The sequence below is a fragment of the Dinoponera quadriceps genome, unplaced genomic scaffold (genome assembly GCF_001313825.1).
Source record: "Dinoponera quadriceps isolate SergipeBrazil2010 unplaced genomic scaffold, ASM131382v1 scaffold1850, whole genome shotgun sequence".
Taxonomy (NCBI): domain Eukaryota; kingdom Metazoa; phylum Arthropoda; class Insecta; order Hymenoptera; family Formicidae; genus Dinoponera; species Dinoponera quadriceps.
In genome coordinates, this window is record NW_014556042.1 from 495,593 (window position 1) to 516,183 (window position 20,591).

Sequence of the window (20,591 nt, forward strand, 5' to 3'; positions counted from 1 at the left end):
AACTTTGTGGAAACGATCTCTCTCTTTCTTTCCTCTCTTCTCGCGCGAGTCTTTAATTCCGCCACTTAAGTTAACGCGGTGGGCGAAATTGAATCTCTAATTTCGCGGGGCAAGAACAACCGTTCCGCGAGATCCCCGGTGGGCGCTCTCTCGCTCAAGAAATATGAACAATAGACTCGATATCGTTCCCTCCCTAATAAGAGGAACCGCGATATTCGGAAGGAAACCGAGATGCACGCGCCCTTTCGCGGCCCGCTCGCACGGAAAGCATCTCCGAGGCGAAATCTCCGCGGCGTGACGACGTATTACGCGTCCAATCCGATATTGATTAAAGCAAATACCGGGTGTACCGGCCCTTACCGAATGGAATATCGAGTTCGTTGCAGCAGCGCCTACGCCGCCGCGGACGACAAATAGACACAATTTTCGCGACGTGTAATATTTTTAGCGTTACCGCACCGTGTACGAGAGGAGGAGGAGGACTCCCCACCCTCTCTCTCTCTCTGTCTGTCTCGCGGACGCGCGTCCCGATTCGGGCACGAAATTCCCACGCGCGCACAATAATTTAAATTAATCGTCGCTGCAGCGACAACTGATTTAATGCGTAGCTTAATCCGGCCGCTGACACATTCAACGCGCGAGTCGCGATGAGTTACGGTAATTCGCGCGCAAGACAGGATCCATTTACAATGGAGACATTTACAGAGTAGATACACACACGCGCGTGATTGCGCGTGGGCGTTTAATATACCATCGGCTTTTGTGCTTCGGCCCATCCTATTCCGCACGCATTATCGTCCGGACGATTTTCCGCGAAGGAACACCGCCGTTCTTCTCCGCCGGCCTGCGTAAATCACGACGGTAAAAACCGGCCGGATCGATGTTCGACGGCGGGGCGGCGGAAATATATCGCGTATCGCGTCCATTAGAATTTAATCGGGGAGTCGGTAACGACACTTGGGATCCTCCCGCGGCCGAAGCGCAGGTACAATGCGAGCGGAATTTTTGCCCGGACATGGCTGGTGAATTTTTTTTACTTGTCAATTATCACCCAAAGCCCGGGTAGGATTTAACGGTCGAATATGTGTCTGTGTGAATATATGTTCGACGGAGGCGTGTGAAATTTCGCGAAATTGCGATTTGGCGCGCCGACGCGGCGATCGGCACTCCTCTCGGTCGCGCGAAAAAGAACGCGGCTGCGTGGCCTTTTTACCAGAAAATTCGTGATTAAAACCCGAGGACACGTATCACGGGGGCTAGCGAGAGAGATAATTCGAACACGCGGACGTGAGACGTGTCCGTAATCGTCCCGGAGGTGGGACGGGATAAAAAGCAAACGAAAGACATGCCGTATGTGCCGGGCGATAAATTTCCGATTCACGCGGATCGTATCTCGGCGGCCGTGCACCTCCGCCCAAGTACTATCCACTTTTCTCCTGGCGCAGGCTTATGGTAAAAGTTTGCTTCCCGCGCCGGTGGCCGTCGTCCTTTTGATTCCTCTCCGCGTGCGTGCGTGCGTGCCGTCGGGACCGAGAGGACGACGCGCGACACATTAGCCCCGCGGAAATATCGCTGCTTCGTCATGCCAGTGATTTTCCCCTCACGGCACTTTAACGAGCGACCTGCGAACGTTGACGAGATTACTAATCGCGGCTAATTGGAGCTAATTATGACGTTCGTTAAGGGGAGCAAAGGAGCGGAAGCAAGCAGCGAATGTGGTCCCGAGCATCTCGAATGAAATAAACGTCGGCGTCTCGCCGGGGATTCGATCCGTTGTCCGCGATATTTTTCCACTGAGAAGGAAAACGGTCCGCGGGCATAATGTAGATTCGTTGAATCAGGGAGGTTTTAGAATTAAGGGCTATATTTCCAGTGACGCGAGAAGGCCTCTCATAAATTTACCATTTACCGAGCAACATTTCTTTTCTGTACGTTTATGTCACTGATCGAATAATATATGTTAATCTGAAACGAACCTGAGATAAATATATGTGCACAATTCTACAAATACGGAAATATCCCTTTTTTTATTTTCTTATCAGTGCTATATTTGTGTGTCAATCGACCTGATAGAGATGCACTTTCCCCAGCTTCCCAGATCTGTGGCGACTCTCAATTGATAACATATTACAGCAACTGTAAGATTTGTCTGATGGATTAACCGTTGCGGTTGAACGAATTTTGTGTAAGCAAAATTGATTGTACCGATTTTTTCTCAATGTACGGTAATATTCGACGGTAAAATAGGATACATTTGCTTTTCTTTCTGCGCAAAGAGTATTACAACAAAAAAAATCGTTACCGATCCGGCTACCGTTCGACGCGCGAGTTCGCTCGCGTGTCGACCGGCGGGCGAACGTTCGACGGCGGCGAATCGACGTCGATAGACTCGTAATTAAAGGCCATTCACGCGGCCGGTGATACGAAGTGAGATTACGCGGTGGGCTCGGCTTTAATGAATCTACGATGTACCGTCAGTCAATCTTTGCCCTCCCGCGAAAACTCGCGCTCGATGCGTCGATGGGTTTCCGATTCGAATGTAATTGAATGCGACGTGTCGAGTAGCGTTTCCCGATATTAAACAAACACGCTAACGAATATCATTCATGGTTATTTGCGACGTCGATCAGATGCGATCGGAACTGACGTCTCGCATCGAAATGCTATAAATGAGCCCGTGTACACGACGCGGTATCGCGGAGAAATCACGTACACGCTATCGCACATGATTTTCACGAGCCTCGTTATTTTCTGCCTTTCGATTGATCGGTGTGCCCGGCGACTTTTCAGTGAAATCAGTCAGCGGGCCCCGACTCGCGGCTGATAATTTATTAGCATGCGGGTTGTCACTTAATGTTGATCGATCGCGCAGTCACGCGGAAGCGAGACATTCGCGTACCATAAAGACGGATCTTTCTCTCGCCGGCCGTGGCGCGATTGCGGTTGTATCCTTCGCGCGGACAAGTGGAAAGGTCGAGGTGGGAAGGCACGTAAGACGCTTTCGCGTAGCGGTGCAGGGATCAAAACTTTTCAGCCAGCCAGCGAGCGAGCGTCTCATAATTTATTCCCGCGCGAGCGAAAGAGAGGAGAGGGACACTCGGAACGACGTGCCACCGTGCATAAAGAGCGTAGGGATTTCTCTGTCTCTCCGCTCCCCGTCCTCTCTCTTCTTTTTTTTCTCGCGTCCCCTTTTTTATATTCGCTCGGCCGCGTCACAAATCCCACAAACGAGCCGGAACGTATTACTACTCTTCTCCCGCGTCTGTTCGCTCGGGGTCTTCCTTACGCGTCTTTCATCTTTCTTCCGTCTAATTTCCGCAACGCCGTATAATTCGCGACGTTGTTCGCATCCGAGCGACAATGTACACCACTTGGCGAATAATTAAACGCCGTCGGGCAATAATAATCGCGATAGCCGCAGAAGAGATAATTCAGAGGCGCTGGAGCGGGCGAGAGAGATAGAGAGAAAGAGAGAGATATACGAGTCACTAGGAATCACTTCTATGAAGTTGGTCTCGCTTTTATAAAATTTGAGAAAAACAAGCAGAGTTCTGTGCGCCTCCCCTCCCGGCCCAAAGAATTGTAAAAGTTTTTAATCGATTTAAAAAATTAAGCGCTTTTATTCTTAAGGATAATTGATAGAGCTTTTTGGCCCATTATCAAAACTCTCAATGGAATGTCAAAATTCCCCAAAAAATTCCATCTTCTGGGATTTAGGAAATTCCGGATAACGAAACTTTGAAGCGCTGTAAATTTTAATGTTTCAGTTTTTGATTTTAGCACTTCCAAAAATACATAAATCGTGGACAATTAATCTCAATATGTTAATTTAAAGAAAGCATACTCTTAGGATTCCATGAGAACAAAATCAATTATAATCAAATAAAAAAATTTTATATACTTTGACATCAGCTGACATGTTATATAATTAAATAAAAAAATAGTTCTCCGAGGAGTTCTATCGGTTATCCTTAAGAATTGACGTGCTAATGTCGAAAACTGAAAAGTTGCAGCTTCGAAGTTTGGTTGTTTGAAATTTTTTAAGAGGATAACATTTTTTTCCGAAACTTGGTATTTCGTTGAGAGCTCCGGTAGTCTTCCGAATAATTCTTAAGGATAATCTATCGATTACCCTTAAGAATTGATGCGCTGAAATTGAAGGTAAAAAAATTATGGCGTTTTAAAGTTACACAATCGTGAAGTTGCCATCCCCTCTCTCCTGCACATTTATACGATGTTTCGGCCGCTTTAATCGACGAAACTTTTTCTAAAATCGATTAAGAACTTGAGAACTCTTTGGGGGAGGGGTAACCGGAACTCTGCTTATTTTTTTCAAATTTTTAAGAAGTTGCGTCAACTTCACAGAGGTCTAGGGATTGCATGGAACTCATGCGTGGGAACATGTTGTACGTCACGCGGATTAAAATCGGATTGTATATATCGACGGGGCGGGGAATGGGACGGATGGCGTATATCCGTGATGTACGTTTTTTAAATTAACGACCGACACAATCGATGGAATTCCGGCGCGTGAGCGCCGCGGGAAATACACGTTTCTGCCGGTATCACGTGTTCCGCGTAATTGATGTCCGATCGATCGCTGGTCGCGTCAGATAGACACGTTGCACCGTGATAACGCTTCATGAGATCGGAAATAAATCGCTCGCGATAAAATTGACCGATTCCGTTTATTCGCCGCGCGAACAATGCGCCCCTCGATCGCAGAACTGCAGTCTCATTCTGCAAGAATATTGCGCGCGCGTTGATTGTTGATCGCGTGAATTTTTGCAGAGAGCCTAGAAACTAAGCTCGAAAGGTAGATAATCGTTCGTGTCTAGCTTGAAGCGTTACATAAAGGGAGATTATTTGCGTTACACAACACCGCGATATTGATTAATGAAGAGAATTCACAATTATCGCGTCACGAGGAATGAGTAAGCGCGATGAAAATGTTTCCGCCGAGGAGGAAACAGCATCCGCGAAACGCCGAGGGATTCGAAAGGAGTTAAATTTCGCGGGTTCGACGCGATGGGACGAATCGATATCGCCAGCCGATCGATCAACGACGTCCCTATTCGCAATCGCGTCTAAGTGCACCGCGTCTGGATGCGCCGCTCAATAAGATCGAAAGTGGAGCGAGTCGCGCGCTCGGCTCCTCGCTGAGTGTTTTAAGGCATACGGCGCGATGGGACCCGTGAATCAAATCGCCGGTTAATCCCGATGGTAATTACGGGTAAATTCAATCGAATTAATGGCCGTGCCGGTGCGTCGCGTGAGTTATCGCCGGCTGCCAGAGACAGGGTTGGACTTCGTGACCCGGTATCGCGTCGGTCCCCGATATTGGCAGCGCCTCAGAGTCTCAGAAACGAGAGGAACAATAGTCCAACGCCCCCGCCGGCGGTGTTATCTTTGACGTTGCCGATCCCTTGTGATCGGCGGAATTTCGTCTCTCGTGTTAGTGTCGCAGAGACAGCGCTGCCGTCCAGTCAGAGGGACAAGAAAGTGAAATAGTGAGCGCTTCCTGAAACACATCCTGTATTGACTCATTGGACGATAATGAATACTTTAGTGACTTGTCAAGAAAAAGTAATGAAAAGTGACTCGAGCGACTGGATGGTAGCGCTGCGGAGATCAAGGAAAAATCTCGTCGATTATGAGAGCTTGTAAACGCGCAATTATCGAACGGTTTGTTTTTCGTAAAACCGGACTTTTTTTTAATTAAAAGGAAACAAAGGGAGGGGAAAAAGAACGTGTCGCTCGTTCGTCGGGAATAGCTCTCTCTCTCTCTCTCTCCATTATGTAACGTCGGTGACGAATAAAGCAATACCTACGCAAGCCACGCGCGACGGAACGAACACGTTTCGAGAGGAAATCGAGCGACGCTTTGTACGCGTCGAATGCCGCGTACTTTAAACGTCTTCGGCTGTGCCGTAAGGCGCGTACTTTATTGCGTCCGATTTTATTTCCGTTTCGTTACGGACAGGGATAACAACACACTCGGACGGTGCACATACCGGCCCGCGCGCGCGCGATGAATTTTTGCACGCGCGACCGGGCGAAGTGACGTTGCATCGTCGGCACTGCTAATGGACTGCGACGTTTTTACAGGCGGAGCTAAAAGCTCCGGCCCATAACAGTGACGTTTTGCATGCGTACTATTTATACTTGTGCACTATTAGCCGGCTGATACGATGAGACCGGGGATGCGGGGACGAGGAAGAAACGTTAGAAATCGCGTTTACAAGCGGCGCGTCCGTACATCGTTGTCGACCGGGAAAATAATTCGTGATTTTAATTTAACTTGGCGAGTCGTTATCTCACATTAATCTTATCTGTGGGCAAGAAAAAGTCAACACAACATACAGCACACCGCGGTAAATTCTGAAAAGCGGGAGCTCTCCGCATAATCCTAAGACGTCGGAATCTAATTAACGAGAGACGCATCCGCTAAAATTAAGTAGCTCAAATTCCAACGTTGTATTTTTATCGGGAACTTCACGCCCGACACACCTCGGCGGGAAGAACCGTCCACTCTTAGTATTCTCTCTCGTAATATCGTTTGTTCGCGAAGGAGACACCTCTTTTTCTTCGCGTCTCGCTTCCCTTCTCCCTCCACACGCAATATTTCCACCCGCCCGAATCCGCATTAAAAATCGCCTCATTCGCAACTTTTCGCGGGCACCCGCTGCATTTCGCGCGAGATTCACTCGACTCGTGAGAACAATCGTGGGATAAATAAACGCGTTTCTTCAGCAGAGTTAAGGTAGAATCCGCCCGAGGAAAGGGAGGAGGGAGACGTGTTCGCGATTCCGTGCCGATCTCGAGAGCTCCGGGGCGCAATATCCTACGGGTCCTTCTCGCAGGACAGTCCTTCGAGGATTTGACGACGAAGTAAAATCTCCGCGACTCTAGGTGACACGAGAAAGAGAGCCGAGGGAGAGCCGGAGGGGCCGAGGTAGCTCGACGACGACGACGACGACAGCGGCGGCGACAACTCGTATAACCCAGATGCATAGGAAACAATCGCGAGCAAAAGCGACAATAATGACGGCGTTAGAGATAAGTGGAAACCACGACAATAAATATGCAAGACTGATACCGCTGGAGGAAAGGATAACACTGCCCGTGTAGAAGGAGATAGTGGCGTATCGATTGCGCGGCGAAATATCCCCCTTCGCTTCGCAGCACGGACGAAACGCTCGTGCGAGAAACTTCGCCAGCCAGTACACCGCGTGTCTTCCCGCGAGAGGAGTACTTGGAGTATATATACCTGGGGGAGTACTTCGAATATCGACTAACCTCTGTACGGAGCGGAGGTGAGAACATGGAAATCGCGCGCGGCGCGCCTCCTACCACCGATCGCGACTCCGTCAACGTCCCGGCGATCCCGTGGTGCGTGAGTTCTTAGGCGAGGCAAGCAGAAGAGAAACGCGAAGAGATGTCACTGAATCACAGATACTACGTAAGTATCGGATTGGTTTTCGAAAGTAGGGGTGAACCCGTCGAGATGAGCCGCGAACATCTCGCGGGTGAACGAGCGAACGTATCGCGCGGCTTTATCGTCCATCTCCCCCGCCTTCTGTTCTGCCGAAACGGCAATAAATGTCGCGGGATAAAACGCGAGGAGGATTTCTCGCGGGTCTTAAACTCCGAAACGTTCATTTGGCAGATAAGCTGTTTTCCTTCGCGCCCGCGCGCATGCAAAAAGTACAATACATCCCGACTCGTTGTATTCATCTTTACGCGAGCGAAAGTTTTTTAGTTCACGAGAGCTGCTGAAGAAGCACTCTCATCGCTATCAACTTTAAAGTCGGTTAGTGGGTTGGACAGCGCGTCGAAAGTGAGAGATAAATATTAAAGGAGAATTTAATCGAGACACTATTGCGAGAGCAGCGCGGGCACAGCGACAATGGCCGGCGTTATCGCGCGAGTAGCGCGCGTTATCAATGAAAAAACGCATTCACGAAAAGTCGCTTAATCATTTAGCTTAATTACCGAGATACCCGTTTATCGTAAGCGCCTACGATTACGGACAACAATACGGCGCGAGCTGGTTTTTTTTTTTTTTTTTTGGCGCGACAACTCTCCCCGTTCTCTCCTGCCCGCCGCACAAATTACGTTGCTCCAGTTAATAAAGTATGCCGAGATTACGGCTGTTTCGCGTCGCACAATGCGCCGTGCTCGGCGACAAATTCGAATCTCTCTCCACCGTACGGTTATTGTTCGCAATGGCCGTAGCCAGAACATAATAGATAAGCGTGGACCTCGTAGGCCAGCGCGTCGCTGCTAGATATCGACCGCTCTGTCTCCTATCCTTCCTGTGCATCTCCCGTGGCGCGGCTACATCCGAGAAATTAAAGCTGTCCGTTCTGAAACCTCCTTACCTAGCCGCCCTAACATTTCAACGATGCCAGATATTTCGCACTTGCCGCGCACACGTGTCGCGAATATTTAAACGTAACTCGAATAACTCTCTCTCTCTCTCTCTCCTATTCATAGGGGAGCGCGAGGCGGTATTTTCGGTGTTCTAACCTTCCCTCGAAGAAGGGTCTCATCGCTCTCGAGAAAAAGAAACGGAGAACTGCGCGAGTTTTCCAAATGCTAGCCTTGAACGAACAAGAAGAGAGAAGTAGGGAAAAACGAAACGTCAGAAGGAAGCGAAGCGCTCTCGCGCGCGCGAGATTACGGGGCCGCTCTTAAAACAAAAGCGAGATCCTCGAGGAGACTGCTTTTCAACGCGAAAACTCCCCGAAACCCGGAAAAATCCCTCCCGAGAATCCCGTCCGATTTTCTTTCGCGAAGAAAAAATCCTTTGGGCACCGCCGGGTTCCCCGGGTCTCGTCGGATGACGGCTCCGTTTGAAACAGAACCCCCTGTTTACGGAATTATACAACGGGTCTATTCATTTGGATCCCCTAATTGTCCCGAGCGGTGTATAACAGATACACCCGCCTTCGGCATGCGGGCGATATTTATGATATTTGTTTTTCTTCGAGTGTAACGTCGGAAGTGCCTCTCGTCTTTCGGCGAATCGGCTACGTCCGCAGCGCAGGAAAAGGATTACTTGTGCATTATCTTGTATATTAATTCTCTCTCTCTCTCTCTCTAATTCGCTCGCTCCTTCTCTTTCTCTCACATCGTACGACATACATTATTATTATTATCCTTCTACGCTCGGTGAGTGCGACATAGTGCGCATCAAAGAGCGACTGCACCGGCATATGCGGGCGGACGTATGAAATATAGTGGTAAAAGTGTCGCTGACACGTTGGAAAAATCGCTACTGCGCCCGAAGGAATAAATTATCGATATACGGACATGTGTCCCCGTCCCCCACTTTTCTCTATGACCCATCGCACAGCTGAGTTCGCAAAGTTAAAGCGGAGCGAGCGGAACTCCCTTAAGAACGGCGTCGATACCGTGTCGAACTCTTCTTACCCGACGGTTCTTCTTTCTTTTTCCTCCCCTTTTTTTTTATTTCAATATCGATCGGTTGAGAGGGTCGTTAAAGCTGTGCCGTGGATACGTCGGGGCGATTATTATAGTGACATAAAAAAACGGCAGTACTGAAAGAAATTACTCTCGCACGCGTAAGGATTCAATTATCCAAACGGCGATTAAATGACACGAGATCGACCATTGGGGCACATCTCGTGTTTTGTCCTTTTTTCTTCTAGCGAACGATCGTAGAAAATTACAGTTAGTTTCGGCGTTAAACATATTTTTTAACCACGAAAATAATCATGAGAACCATTTTTTTAGTAAGTGCTACTATAGTGTCAGTAATAATAATCTTATATGCATGTTGCTACTATTATTAAAGATATTTGGCGCCGGAACTACATAATGAAAAACATTTTGTACTTGTGTTAAAATCGAACCTTGTTAAAATTTTTGCGTTAAGTTTCTAACATACCCGTGTATATTAAGTGAATATATTGTGTTTATATCTTAATATATTTTATGTTAAGTCGATTTTCAACACATGTAAGTGTTAAAATAACACATTTTATATTTCAGCGTTAATATATTAATATATTATTATATTCAGATTCAGATATTAATTTTGTGTTAATTTTTGACACAATATACTTTTCAACATATTCACCTTGTGAAATTAACACAAGAATTTGTGTGGACCGTTTGGGACACGTGAAATGTTAAATTTAATGTTAAATCTGAAATCTTTTTCATTATGTAACTATAATTTTCTATCGATGAACTGTTACCGATAACAACGGGGGAATTTTAAGGATACGATTACCGGTATACGCTTGGCGTACAATCATGTGTGATCGTGATATACTGTCGCCTCGGTTCAATGAGAAACAATCGATGTGCGTCCGATCGTCCGAGAGAGAAAGAGAAAGAGAGGAAATTGGCGTTACCGAAGGTACTTGAAAAATAAAACAATCGAGATGCGCGAATGCGATTGAATGACAGACTCAACGAGCGAGAGTGCCGCGGTGGGAAATGATAGAGGTACATTGCGCGGATTTTACTGGAACGCGTGTCCGTGCCGTCCATTAGTAGCCGGTCTACTAGAGACGAACGGCTGCGGTAATAGGTTCGAGTCTTTTAAGACGCGGTGTTCCGCGAATTCTGCAACGAGAGGACATCAAAGCCTTTATTGCACGTCGGCAAGAATACTTAGCACTTTAATGGACAAAGGGCCGCGGACATCAAAGACTTTATGTTGGCAGCTAATGAGAAATTATTATATAGCGTATACATGTATATAAAGATCATTTCAGTGGTTGCGGAGCTTCCCCGGCGACACTGTGGACGATAACTCACGAATATATAAATAAATATCGGGACGACAGTCCAGAATTCAGAGATCGTCGAATTTCAAAAGGGCCAATTGCTTAGTACAAAATAATTAATTTCTATGGAGACATATTAATCTCGTGGTAAACGTGTGCGAATTACCGAGAATGCCCCGTTCCCCTTTTCTCGTTTTCGACGAATGACGCGACGTGGTGTTGCCACCTTTCCAGTTTTCGCCCGGAGTTCCGAGAAATCCAAATTTTCGGGCCAATGCGGCAAAATATGAAACCGATGAATTATGAACTTAGAGCAAAGCAAATGATTGAAAAATGTCATAAGTAACACTGAATATATTCTAAAAGTAAAGAAGCAATTGTAATAATTAAAAGACCTTTTTTTTTGAGATTCTCCAATCGATCTCCAGGCGGGCGAACGTACTAAAGTAGCAACCTACTGTATGTTCGCGAGGGTTATCGACCGTATCGGCATTTTCATGGCGTCCCACACTTGCGAAATCCAGGTGATCGGTGCCGAATAATGTAGGTTCTCATGTTTATTCATAGACGGCCGCGCGGCCCGCCACGTGCGGCGCAGACGTTACGCTCGCGCTCGCAATTTCGCGTGTTGTGCCGCGAGATCCGCCGATCGTGCATTGTTCTTTTGCTCCTAAGCGGCCGTTTTAAAGGCGGCTGAATCATCTCCTATTCGTAGACGCCAATGTACACTAGCCGTCATAAAGGTTTCACTATCGCTGAAACAGAAAGCGAGCTCCTCCGGCACGTGTCCAGGCCGAAACAATGAAATCCGATCATTTCGAGCCGCGACTCGAGAACGCACCGCTTTTAAGAGCGGCCTGAACGAGCACATTTTCAACCATGTGTCTCATCTTCCAAGTGAAAAACGATGATTCGCTTTCAGATGATCAAGTCCGATATAAACCTTATTTCAAGTACGCAATAAAAAATCTTGCGTTAAATTTAACACATTTCACATGTAATCCAAACTTTTGTGCTTAATGTAACGAAGCGATTATGTAGAAAAGTAACACGAATATTATACCCAAAATTAACACAAAATTAATGCATTAACGGACATAACATAAATACAATCTGTTAAATTACGGGTAGGTTAAGAATTTAACACACAAATTTTAACTAGAACCGATTTTAACACAAAATGTATTTCACGTAGATGCGATTCCCTCAATCATTTTTTTATTTTCCAAAGTTATGTATCGAATCTCCCTATTTGTAATCGAATTTGTTTACCAAAGGAAATTTTCCTCTCTCGTGCGAATAAATAGATAATAACAATAATAATAATATTCTCCGCTGCGAAACACGTGATTTATGACAGTTACTGTACGCACATGCACGCGTGTGCCGCGGACAAAATTGCCGCCACCGTCGACTACCGAAAGCTCGGCGAAAGCCCGGCCTCTCTCTCGTGCGCGCGCGTCGATCTCGCGCTTTGCTTCCCTTGATTTTCCGTCCACGGATTGATTGACGCGCGCATCGGCCGCTGCCTCTGCGCGATACTTTTCCAACGCGGGCGACCACGTCAGTGACTTCGAAATGGCACGCGCGCTCGGCGGTGATGCAAATATAGATTTGCAAATTGATTCACGTGCGCCGCGAGCGCGTAGATCCCGCGTTAACCTATTTTCCTTCGCGTACTTTCGCACGCCGGTGAGCGCGCGTTATCCGCTTCCGGTATTAGTGTTTCCTCGAGCTTTGATGAGCTTCGGAAGATGATCGAGCGCGCTACTCGAAAACGGAGACGCTTCTTACACGGAGAAAATATTGTTGTTGTAAAAATTACCACAAAATTTTCTAACGTTTCGAGCCGTACCGGAATTATAATTGAAATTATGTGTGTTGTAATCTTTAATGACCCGGGAAAAAATGATATGAATTTTGTCTATATATGTTTGTAATATATAATCGTATATAATTATATATGTCCTACATCTAAAAAATACTCTTATACGAATGTAATTGAAGTAAATGCTTATGTTTATAGTTGCCGGCGATGTAAACACTTAATTCAATCAAAATATTTCTTCCGCTTTTCATACAACAGAAAGGTAATATTATGTCAAAATGTCCGAATGTCGAAAAGTAATACAAATATGTCAAGAATTATGTCAAAAATTAAAACAAAATTAATGCATTAATTGACACTGAAGCAAAAATATATTATTTTAATACTTACAAGTGTTATTTTAACATTTACACATGTTGAACGTCAACTCAACACAAACTATTGATAACATAAACATAATAAGTTAACGCGGTATGTTGTAAATTTAACACAAAAGTTTCAACAAGGATCGATTTTAGTATAAGCACAAAATATTTTTTACTATGTATTTGCTCGATTCTGTAAGAAAACAACAGAAACAATCAATTTTGCCAACTTACTTGCTTAGCCAACTCCGGTCTTTTCTATACATCATTAAAAATTGCAACACATATAATAATTTCAATCATAACACTGGTATATCCGACATTACAAAATTTTGTGATAATTTTTACTACGATATTTTCGTATGACAATGCGAATTTTCGTCAAGATGGGGCATACCGACCGCGTCTCAAATATTCGAAGGTGCGAGGACAGACAAGCAAGAGGCAAGAGGCGACATGAAAATTCGTCGCGGGCAAATCGTAAAAGCGCGTTTCACCGTCGTGCGGCCAGTCGCCTCGGGGTAATTCGAGTTCCCGGGGAAACACCGGCCCGTCCGGTGATCCTGTCCGAATGATCCGCGGATGGATCGATGAGATTCGAGAGGCGAAGTGGCCGCTACTCCGCGCACGTAGCCTCGAACGGTATTATGGTCGAGTGGTTGAGTTCTAATAGGATTAAGTGCCGCTACAATAGGGTGAATTATCAATTTTGCTACGTAGCAGGCCGGGGAGATTCGCGAGGAACTCGGTCAGAATTCCGCGCGAATCCACGCCGGTATCGGGCCTTCCGATCGCGCGCGACCAAAATTACAGCGATCGCCGTCGACGTAGCCGTTAACCTTGCCGCGAACTTTCGTCGTTACCATCGAGGCGATCGTCAACGACAACGGTGTCAACGGTACCGTGACGGATACAACAGCAGCACGTCGCGTAACGCGGGATCCAGCGCGACGCTAATGGAATGTTCGAATAACGTGCACGGGCAATTTCGCGCGGATCAACAGCGCGCGCTATATGTACCGTATTTATACGCGGCTGACATAATGGCTATTAGGCTGATCGCGCTACGGCGATCGGCTGACGATATTTAATATTCACTGTCACCGATTCCCCGAGGTACCAAGAATATCGAGTTCTGTGAAGCTCATCCTCGCATAATACGATTGTCGCACGCGCTAGAGAAAGATACATATATATCTGCGCTGCGAAATCACGCCATTAAATCTGATGGCGTTATTTCCACCGTTCTTGCAGCTTGGAAATGTGCAATTATCGAAAAGAGAGCGAGGCAGAGGGAAAAAGAGAACGGACGAGACTCTTGTTTCCACGGTGGAAAATTTATTAAGCCATCGTGACGAGAGCGGTCGGTGTGATCGTCGCCATTGAGGAGAGACAGAGAGAGAGAGAGAAATAGAATGAAATCATATCAATCAGGTTATCGTAATGCCCTCTTGGCGAAAGCGCGGGATTTAATAGAGCCGCCGGCTACTAGTGCAACGGTCAGATAACACGGTCGGGAAATTTTGTTTGGGTCAACAACGCGTTTCATCGTATTTACGCGGCTGGCATAATGGCTATTAGCTTGATCGCGCTGCGGCGATCGATCGATATGTGGAAGTGGGATATTTAATATCTCGTCATAATCTCCCGCGGCATCATAAAGAGCGCGTCGTTAGCTGACCTAAAATCACTACCAACTTCCTGAATTGATCTTTCGCTCGGATCGTCGAATTCGACAAACTCGACGATTCATGTCTGATGAGTCAACGACTTCGACGAGGATAAAAAGGGGGCGGATTTGTATCGAAATAAGAAACGTTCTTTCGTTTAAGCCTCGAGTTTGCCAAACCAGAGGATACGCCGTTACAAGCGGACATGGCGCGGCGGTGAGATCCCTGGTGGATCAGTCGGATGACTTTAATGACGGCCTCCGCGACGCGAAGCAGTGGAATAACGTTTTTAGACGAGCAGAACGACACACGTATCGCAAATTGAATTTTGCGTAAACTCGCGGTGGATACGGTGCGATGGCGTTTCGGCAGGAGCGGGTGGGGGTGCGGTGGTGCAGAAAGGAGGCCGGGGAGGGTGGGCCGTACTGCCAAAACCCGCGACCTAGATACCGATCGACCCACCGACACACATTACAGGAGCCGAGGGAGAGACCGAGGTGGCGCGGAAAACGAACGGCACGGAGACCGACGCAGACGGCGAGAGAGCGGCAGAGACAAGAGGGACTGAACGCGAGAATGCGACAAAAAGGGAGTGAGAGAGAGAGAGAGAGAGAGGAAATTCATTTCTGCAGCGTGTATTCCGTGTTAGAACACATCCCTTTAGAGCCACCCTCCTTGTGTGATACGTTTCTCTCTTCTTCTCTCTCTCTCTTTCGCGATAACGCAGCTCAGTCGCAGCCAGTGCATCCGATGCACGCTGCGTCGCGCGGGTGGTGCGTGAGAATGCGTACGTGTGTGCGGGCGCGAACGTGTATTACGTCGGCTTGTGTAATACTTTTCGCGGCGCGCAGCTCGCGATGCATTTTACTCCGAGTGCGCCGGCAAAGTGCACTTAAAACGCCGTTGTATCCGCGGACAGTTCTCTCTCTCTCTCTCCATCTTCCTCGCCATTTCTTACGCGCGCTCACGATGCATGCATCGGTGCTTAGAGCGGCCTCGAGGATGCTGCATGCGCGATGCTCGAAAAGTGCTTTCTTTGTCGAATTAATTGATGGGCTTTCAAGCGACGAGGGTTGCGAAAACCCATCGTTTAATCCCGCGGCGCCCGATAATTCCGTTCTCGCTGTCGTCTCAGGCGGGAAGTGGAATATTGCGAAAATGCGGAGACGCGACGGATATCTCGCGCTTCCGCGTTTAGAAAAAAGACACGCTCGCCGTTGTAAATTTCCCATTCTCGGTTTACTTACGAGATCGTCCCGCCGTTTATAACGCCACCATTTGTGGGAGGGCGCAAGATCGTCTATCAGGGGCGGCGGCGACGATGCTGATAGCGGGTAGTACAATCTCGAATCAGTCGTCGCGGTAAACTTAACCCGTACAAGTTAGTGGGACAATCCATTTATGCATATTACCGTTCCAAAGGGTGGCACTGGGTTATAGGACTTCGTGTCTCATAAAATTTAATGTCGTTACGGCAAAGTTCAAGATTACGTGGCTGGCCCGCGCGTACGTAACTACTGTCGTCGCTCGCGTGATCGTGATCTCGCGCGGATCAATTTGCTCGCGCAGATTGCACGACGGCTCCTTTTACTCACAGCGTGAGCGTGTCGTATAGACGCGCTTAATTAAGACACAATGAAACGTGATCACGAAATAATAATATATAAACAATGAAATATACGTTTAACTAATGAGCGAGAAGAGCGCGCGCACACCTCGTCACATCCCGGACAAATTAATGCGGACGGTAAATACAACACGCTGCAAATGTAACACATTTCCGTCAAAATGCATTATTCTCGCGCGTATACGAATATATCGAATAAAAGCGCACTGCGGCAGTATTTTTCCTCCTCGTGTCATATTATCCCGAAAGGACCGGGCTCTGCTCGAGAATGTGCTTCTTCTTTTTCGCCCTCGCTGTAATTATATAAAATGCGTATAATCGCGGGAGAAATCTGTACGGACGGTGGGAGTGAATAACGTGACGTATAAACGTCGCCAGATGAATCCAATTTCACCGATATGAAAGAACGCGCCCCGATGGCGGCCATCGGGAAGGAATGCGAGCGGAAAGAGCGCGAGATGTAGTTCACCTCGAGCAAGATCGAAGACTTTTGCCCGGACCGGGAAGTCCCGAGAAGCGAGAACAGAGAAGCTTGCTTCTCGAACTTATTTATCAACGTCCGTGGGTGAAAAGCAACGTTCTCTCTCTCTCTCTCTCTCTCTCTCTCGCACGGACGGAGAGCGGTAGTAGAGGTGGGTGCGAATCCCGTGTCGAAAGAATGGCACGTTTCTTATCGTTGTTATTAAAGGACGCAGTAAGAGTTAGTTCGCTTGTTCGCTCACGACAGTTAAAGGTATTCGTTGCGGAAAACGCGGACGGATCGCGAGGAGAAGATAATGTACGAGGAGAATACTTGGCGCGAGTCATCGCGTCGTAAACCGACCTGTTTAATTAGCCTCATAATTCCGTCCGTGGATTTTGTGAACGCTCGCTCGTTTGTAAAATATCGCCGGGTGGCCTGACTCGAGGCCAGGTAAGAGTAACCACGGTTGGATCGCGCAATACGAGAATATCGAGTGTCACGGCAGCGATCGAAACGCGAAGGACGCGCAACTATTTCGGATGTCAATTACGAGGTGTGTCCGGCATCTTTGCGCATATCAGACCGCTTATCAAGCGTGATTCTCAAAGCAGAGGGTAGGGATTGGCTCACGGACGGTAGCTCGAGTTTGAAAGGAGTCACGGAATAATTCGCCCGGCGCGCAGGATTAAGGACGCAACGTCGCGGTGAATGCACCGGAGCGAGAAGAGGAGACGGCTCCCCTCCTCTCTTATCGAGTCCACGTTGACGCGGATGCCATGTATATCCGGGTCGCGTTTATGCTCGAGAGCGAGTTTCCATAAGGGTAAAAGGAAATTCGGATTGGGCTCCGGATCGGGAGGGAAATTCGACGCGCGACGCCCCTTTATCGGGCCCGCTTCGCAACCGAGTGTAATATATTGGCCTTATCGGCGCTTGGTGTAATTCGAAAGAAAAACGATACGTAGATTAGAGGCGTATCGCCTTTAATTAAGATCGATAGCCTATACGTGCGATAAAGGGTGAAAGCGTCTGCGCTACCGTCGTCTTCTAATCGGGAAGTTAGATAAACAAGACGCGGGTGAGTATACACGGGGACCGTCCCGGCCGCTCTCTCATACGTAACGACTGATAACTCGTCGTCTTCGTCACGGACGTGATTCGATATCTCAGGAAGAGAGACAGTGAGAACGACCGGATAATGATCGATGACAACTTGCGCCGAACCGTGGAAGGAAAGGGGAAAGCTCGGTCTGTCCGCTCGAGAAAAGGTACCGGATTACGGTTTTGTAGACTCGGCTCGACTACTCCAGACGAGATGGTACACCGATAAAAAATTATAATTAGTTCCGACGTCAAACATATTTTACGGTAGCAGCGACATGCGTGTAAGATTATTATCACTGATACTGGTAGTAATACTTAATAGAAAAATGATTCTCCCGATTATTTTTGCGGTTAAAGGGTAATAGCGCCAAAATTAGCTATAATTTTCAATCAGTGTAACTGGTTCAGAAAATAAAAAGAAGAGTATATAGAAACTTGCTGAAACTAAAAATATTAATAAATTAAAGCTATGTAAAGAGCTATATCCACAGATTTTTTTAGTGCTATTCAGACGAGGATTAATTAGTCCGTGATTGTTGAAGATTAAAACCTAGATGAACCTAGATGAATCTTTGTCATGTAAATAGCAAATGTTTCGGTCCTTTTCCGGAATCTCTTCAGTGGAAAGTAAATAACAAATTTCTTCAATCGCCGAAGCACTGAAGGACCGAAACGTTTGGTATCCCTTTAATAATAATTCGACTCTCCCTAAGAAGATCCTAATCTTTAACGATCACGAGCCAATTAATCCTTGTCTTAATAACACTCGAAAACCTGTGTGTGGCTCTCCGTGGCTTTAATGTTTATTAATTTTCGCGGTTTAATTGGGTTAAGCGAGACGAGGGCATCGAGTATCCGCGGAATTATGCGACTTAGCATTTCGCGACAGTCGCGTCGAGACGATGCGAATTCACCTTACGAGCGGCTCGACGAAACGGAAGAAAAGGCCTGACGCTGGCAAGCTTCGGGCTTTCTGAAGGGTCTCGAGCGACACCGCGAGCAAGAGCGCGTAAGTGAGCGCATCGGGACGAAGGAGGCACCGGTCTCTCCCTCTCTCTCTCTCTCTCTCCCCGTCTTCATCGGAAGTTTCCGTAAATTATACACACCCGGCCATTTTGCGGACTCGATCAAACTTTCCCCGCGGGGAATTAACCGGATTAAAACGGGATGTTGCCGGCAGCCCGGCCACTCGTTATCGTTTTCGCGACGACGACGCGAGAACGAGCAAGTTCCGAGATCGTTTCTGGTCCAATTAAATCTAGACAATGTCCAGATTACCGCGACGGCCGCTCGTTACTGCACTTCGGACTGAGGGCGTTCAAAAGGAGGACGCGTTCCCCGTGAGCGGTCGATACTCGAAAACGCGCGCTCGAGACGAACGCGTGTTCTCACAAAGACACAGGCGGGCCGATGTGTGTCGTTCGATATAAATAAGACAAGCGTATTGCGCGCCGCGCGGAAAAAGAGAAAGATAAAAATGTTTACGCGCGATTTATCTTCGGCCGTCGTGGCGCGCAAAAATATCGAGGGAGTAATAACGACGCGTCGTTTAATTTTCCTCTCGTAAAGCCGCGCGTCGGTCCCGCCACATTCGTCTTTACGACGGAGATATCGAGAATATTTCTTCCTCTCTCTCTCTGTTTCTCTCTCCGGGGAGAATCGGCGTGTACCGCTGCATAAAATAGAAGTACCTCAGGGCGAGAATCCGCGGGGAATTGTTATCGCCGTCTCTCGTCTTTCGTTCGAGAGCCTCGGAATAAGACTCCGCGGAAAAGTCCGCCGAGAGATCGGAGATGCGCCTCCACCTGGACGCGTCCGGCCATACCGGCTGCAAAATAACGAGGTCCGCGCACACAGAAGCGAGCCAGCGGGCGCGAGCGTGAGACGTGATTTATGAAACAATCTGCCCTGTCCGGGACACGAGAGAGGCCCGAGAGACGTGCGACGAGGTCTAGCTTTAAACTTATCCACCGAGAGCTCGTTCGGTACTCCTTCGCGCGGCCGGCTCGAAACGATCCCTCGTCGGCGTAACGCGAGATGCGGTTTTGCCGGCGAAGAGGCACGCGTGCATCTAATAAGCTCCCCCTCCGGCCTCGTCGATTTTAGTTACGTAAGTACGTTGCGTACGCGACCCATACGCACGACTCGACGCGCCGGACGCGTCCCGAGAGCCCAAGATCAAGCCGCGTTCTTACGATGCTCGTCGTTTCAATTCCGCGTTGTATCCAACGAGTATTAATTTTATATCAACGGGTCGGTTGTCGCGAAATAATATTCGCATCGTTATACACGCTGGCACTTTTGCGCTGAATGAAAGCAACTATAAAATATCGATAATCAGGTTACGACTCCGATAATTAGACCGGTGCCGTCCGCGATGCAACGAGCGATTTGCGAACGTATTTTCACTACCTTCGGAGTGGCTACCTTTGAATTGCTGGAAAAAATCCCCCAAAATTATCGTAACTTTTTTTACTCTTCCACTTGAAGACCACGTAGCTGTTTTGTCAACAATAAATTGTTAAGTATTTTACTTTTAACGATTTTGTTATGAGAAACGAGCACTTCTCACAATGGCCCGGACACAAATGACTCTGGTTGCTACTCGGAGGGTTAATGTACGTGTTGAGAGAGAAAGAGTATATTCCATGCGAGAATACCTGCGTATAGAAATAACTCCACCGCAGATCTTCATTGTGCGGTAACGAGACGTTTCCCCGCAGGGGATAGATACAAAGCCGTAAAACGGAGGTTACTCTGCTAGAATT

General features: G+C 47.5%; 2 protein-coding genes across 4 annotated transcripts in view; one reads left to right on the top strand and one right to left on the bottom strand.

Moving 5' to 3' along the window:
• LOC106746475 (mediator of RNA polymerase II transcription subunit 20) overlaps nt 1-20,591 on the bottom strand; it is a 139,138-nt gene that overhangs the window by 20,975 nt on the left and 97,572 nt on the right. The window lies entirely within an intron of this gene.
• The window catches only part of LOC106746474 (facilitated trehalose transporter Tret1-like), a 61,114-nt gene continuing 47,452 nt past the window's right edge, over nt 6,930-20,591 (top strand). The window contains exon 1 of the mRNA XM_014623096.1: nt 6,930-7,462. Coding sequence (XP_014478582.1) covers nt 7,439-7,462 — 24 coding nt within the window. The 5' untranslated portion in view covers nt 6,930-7,438. The remainder of the gene's footprint in view (nt 7,463-20,591) is intronic.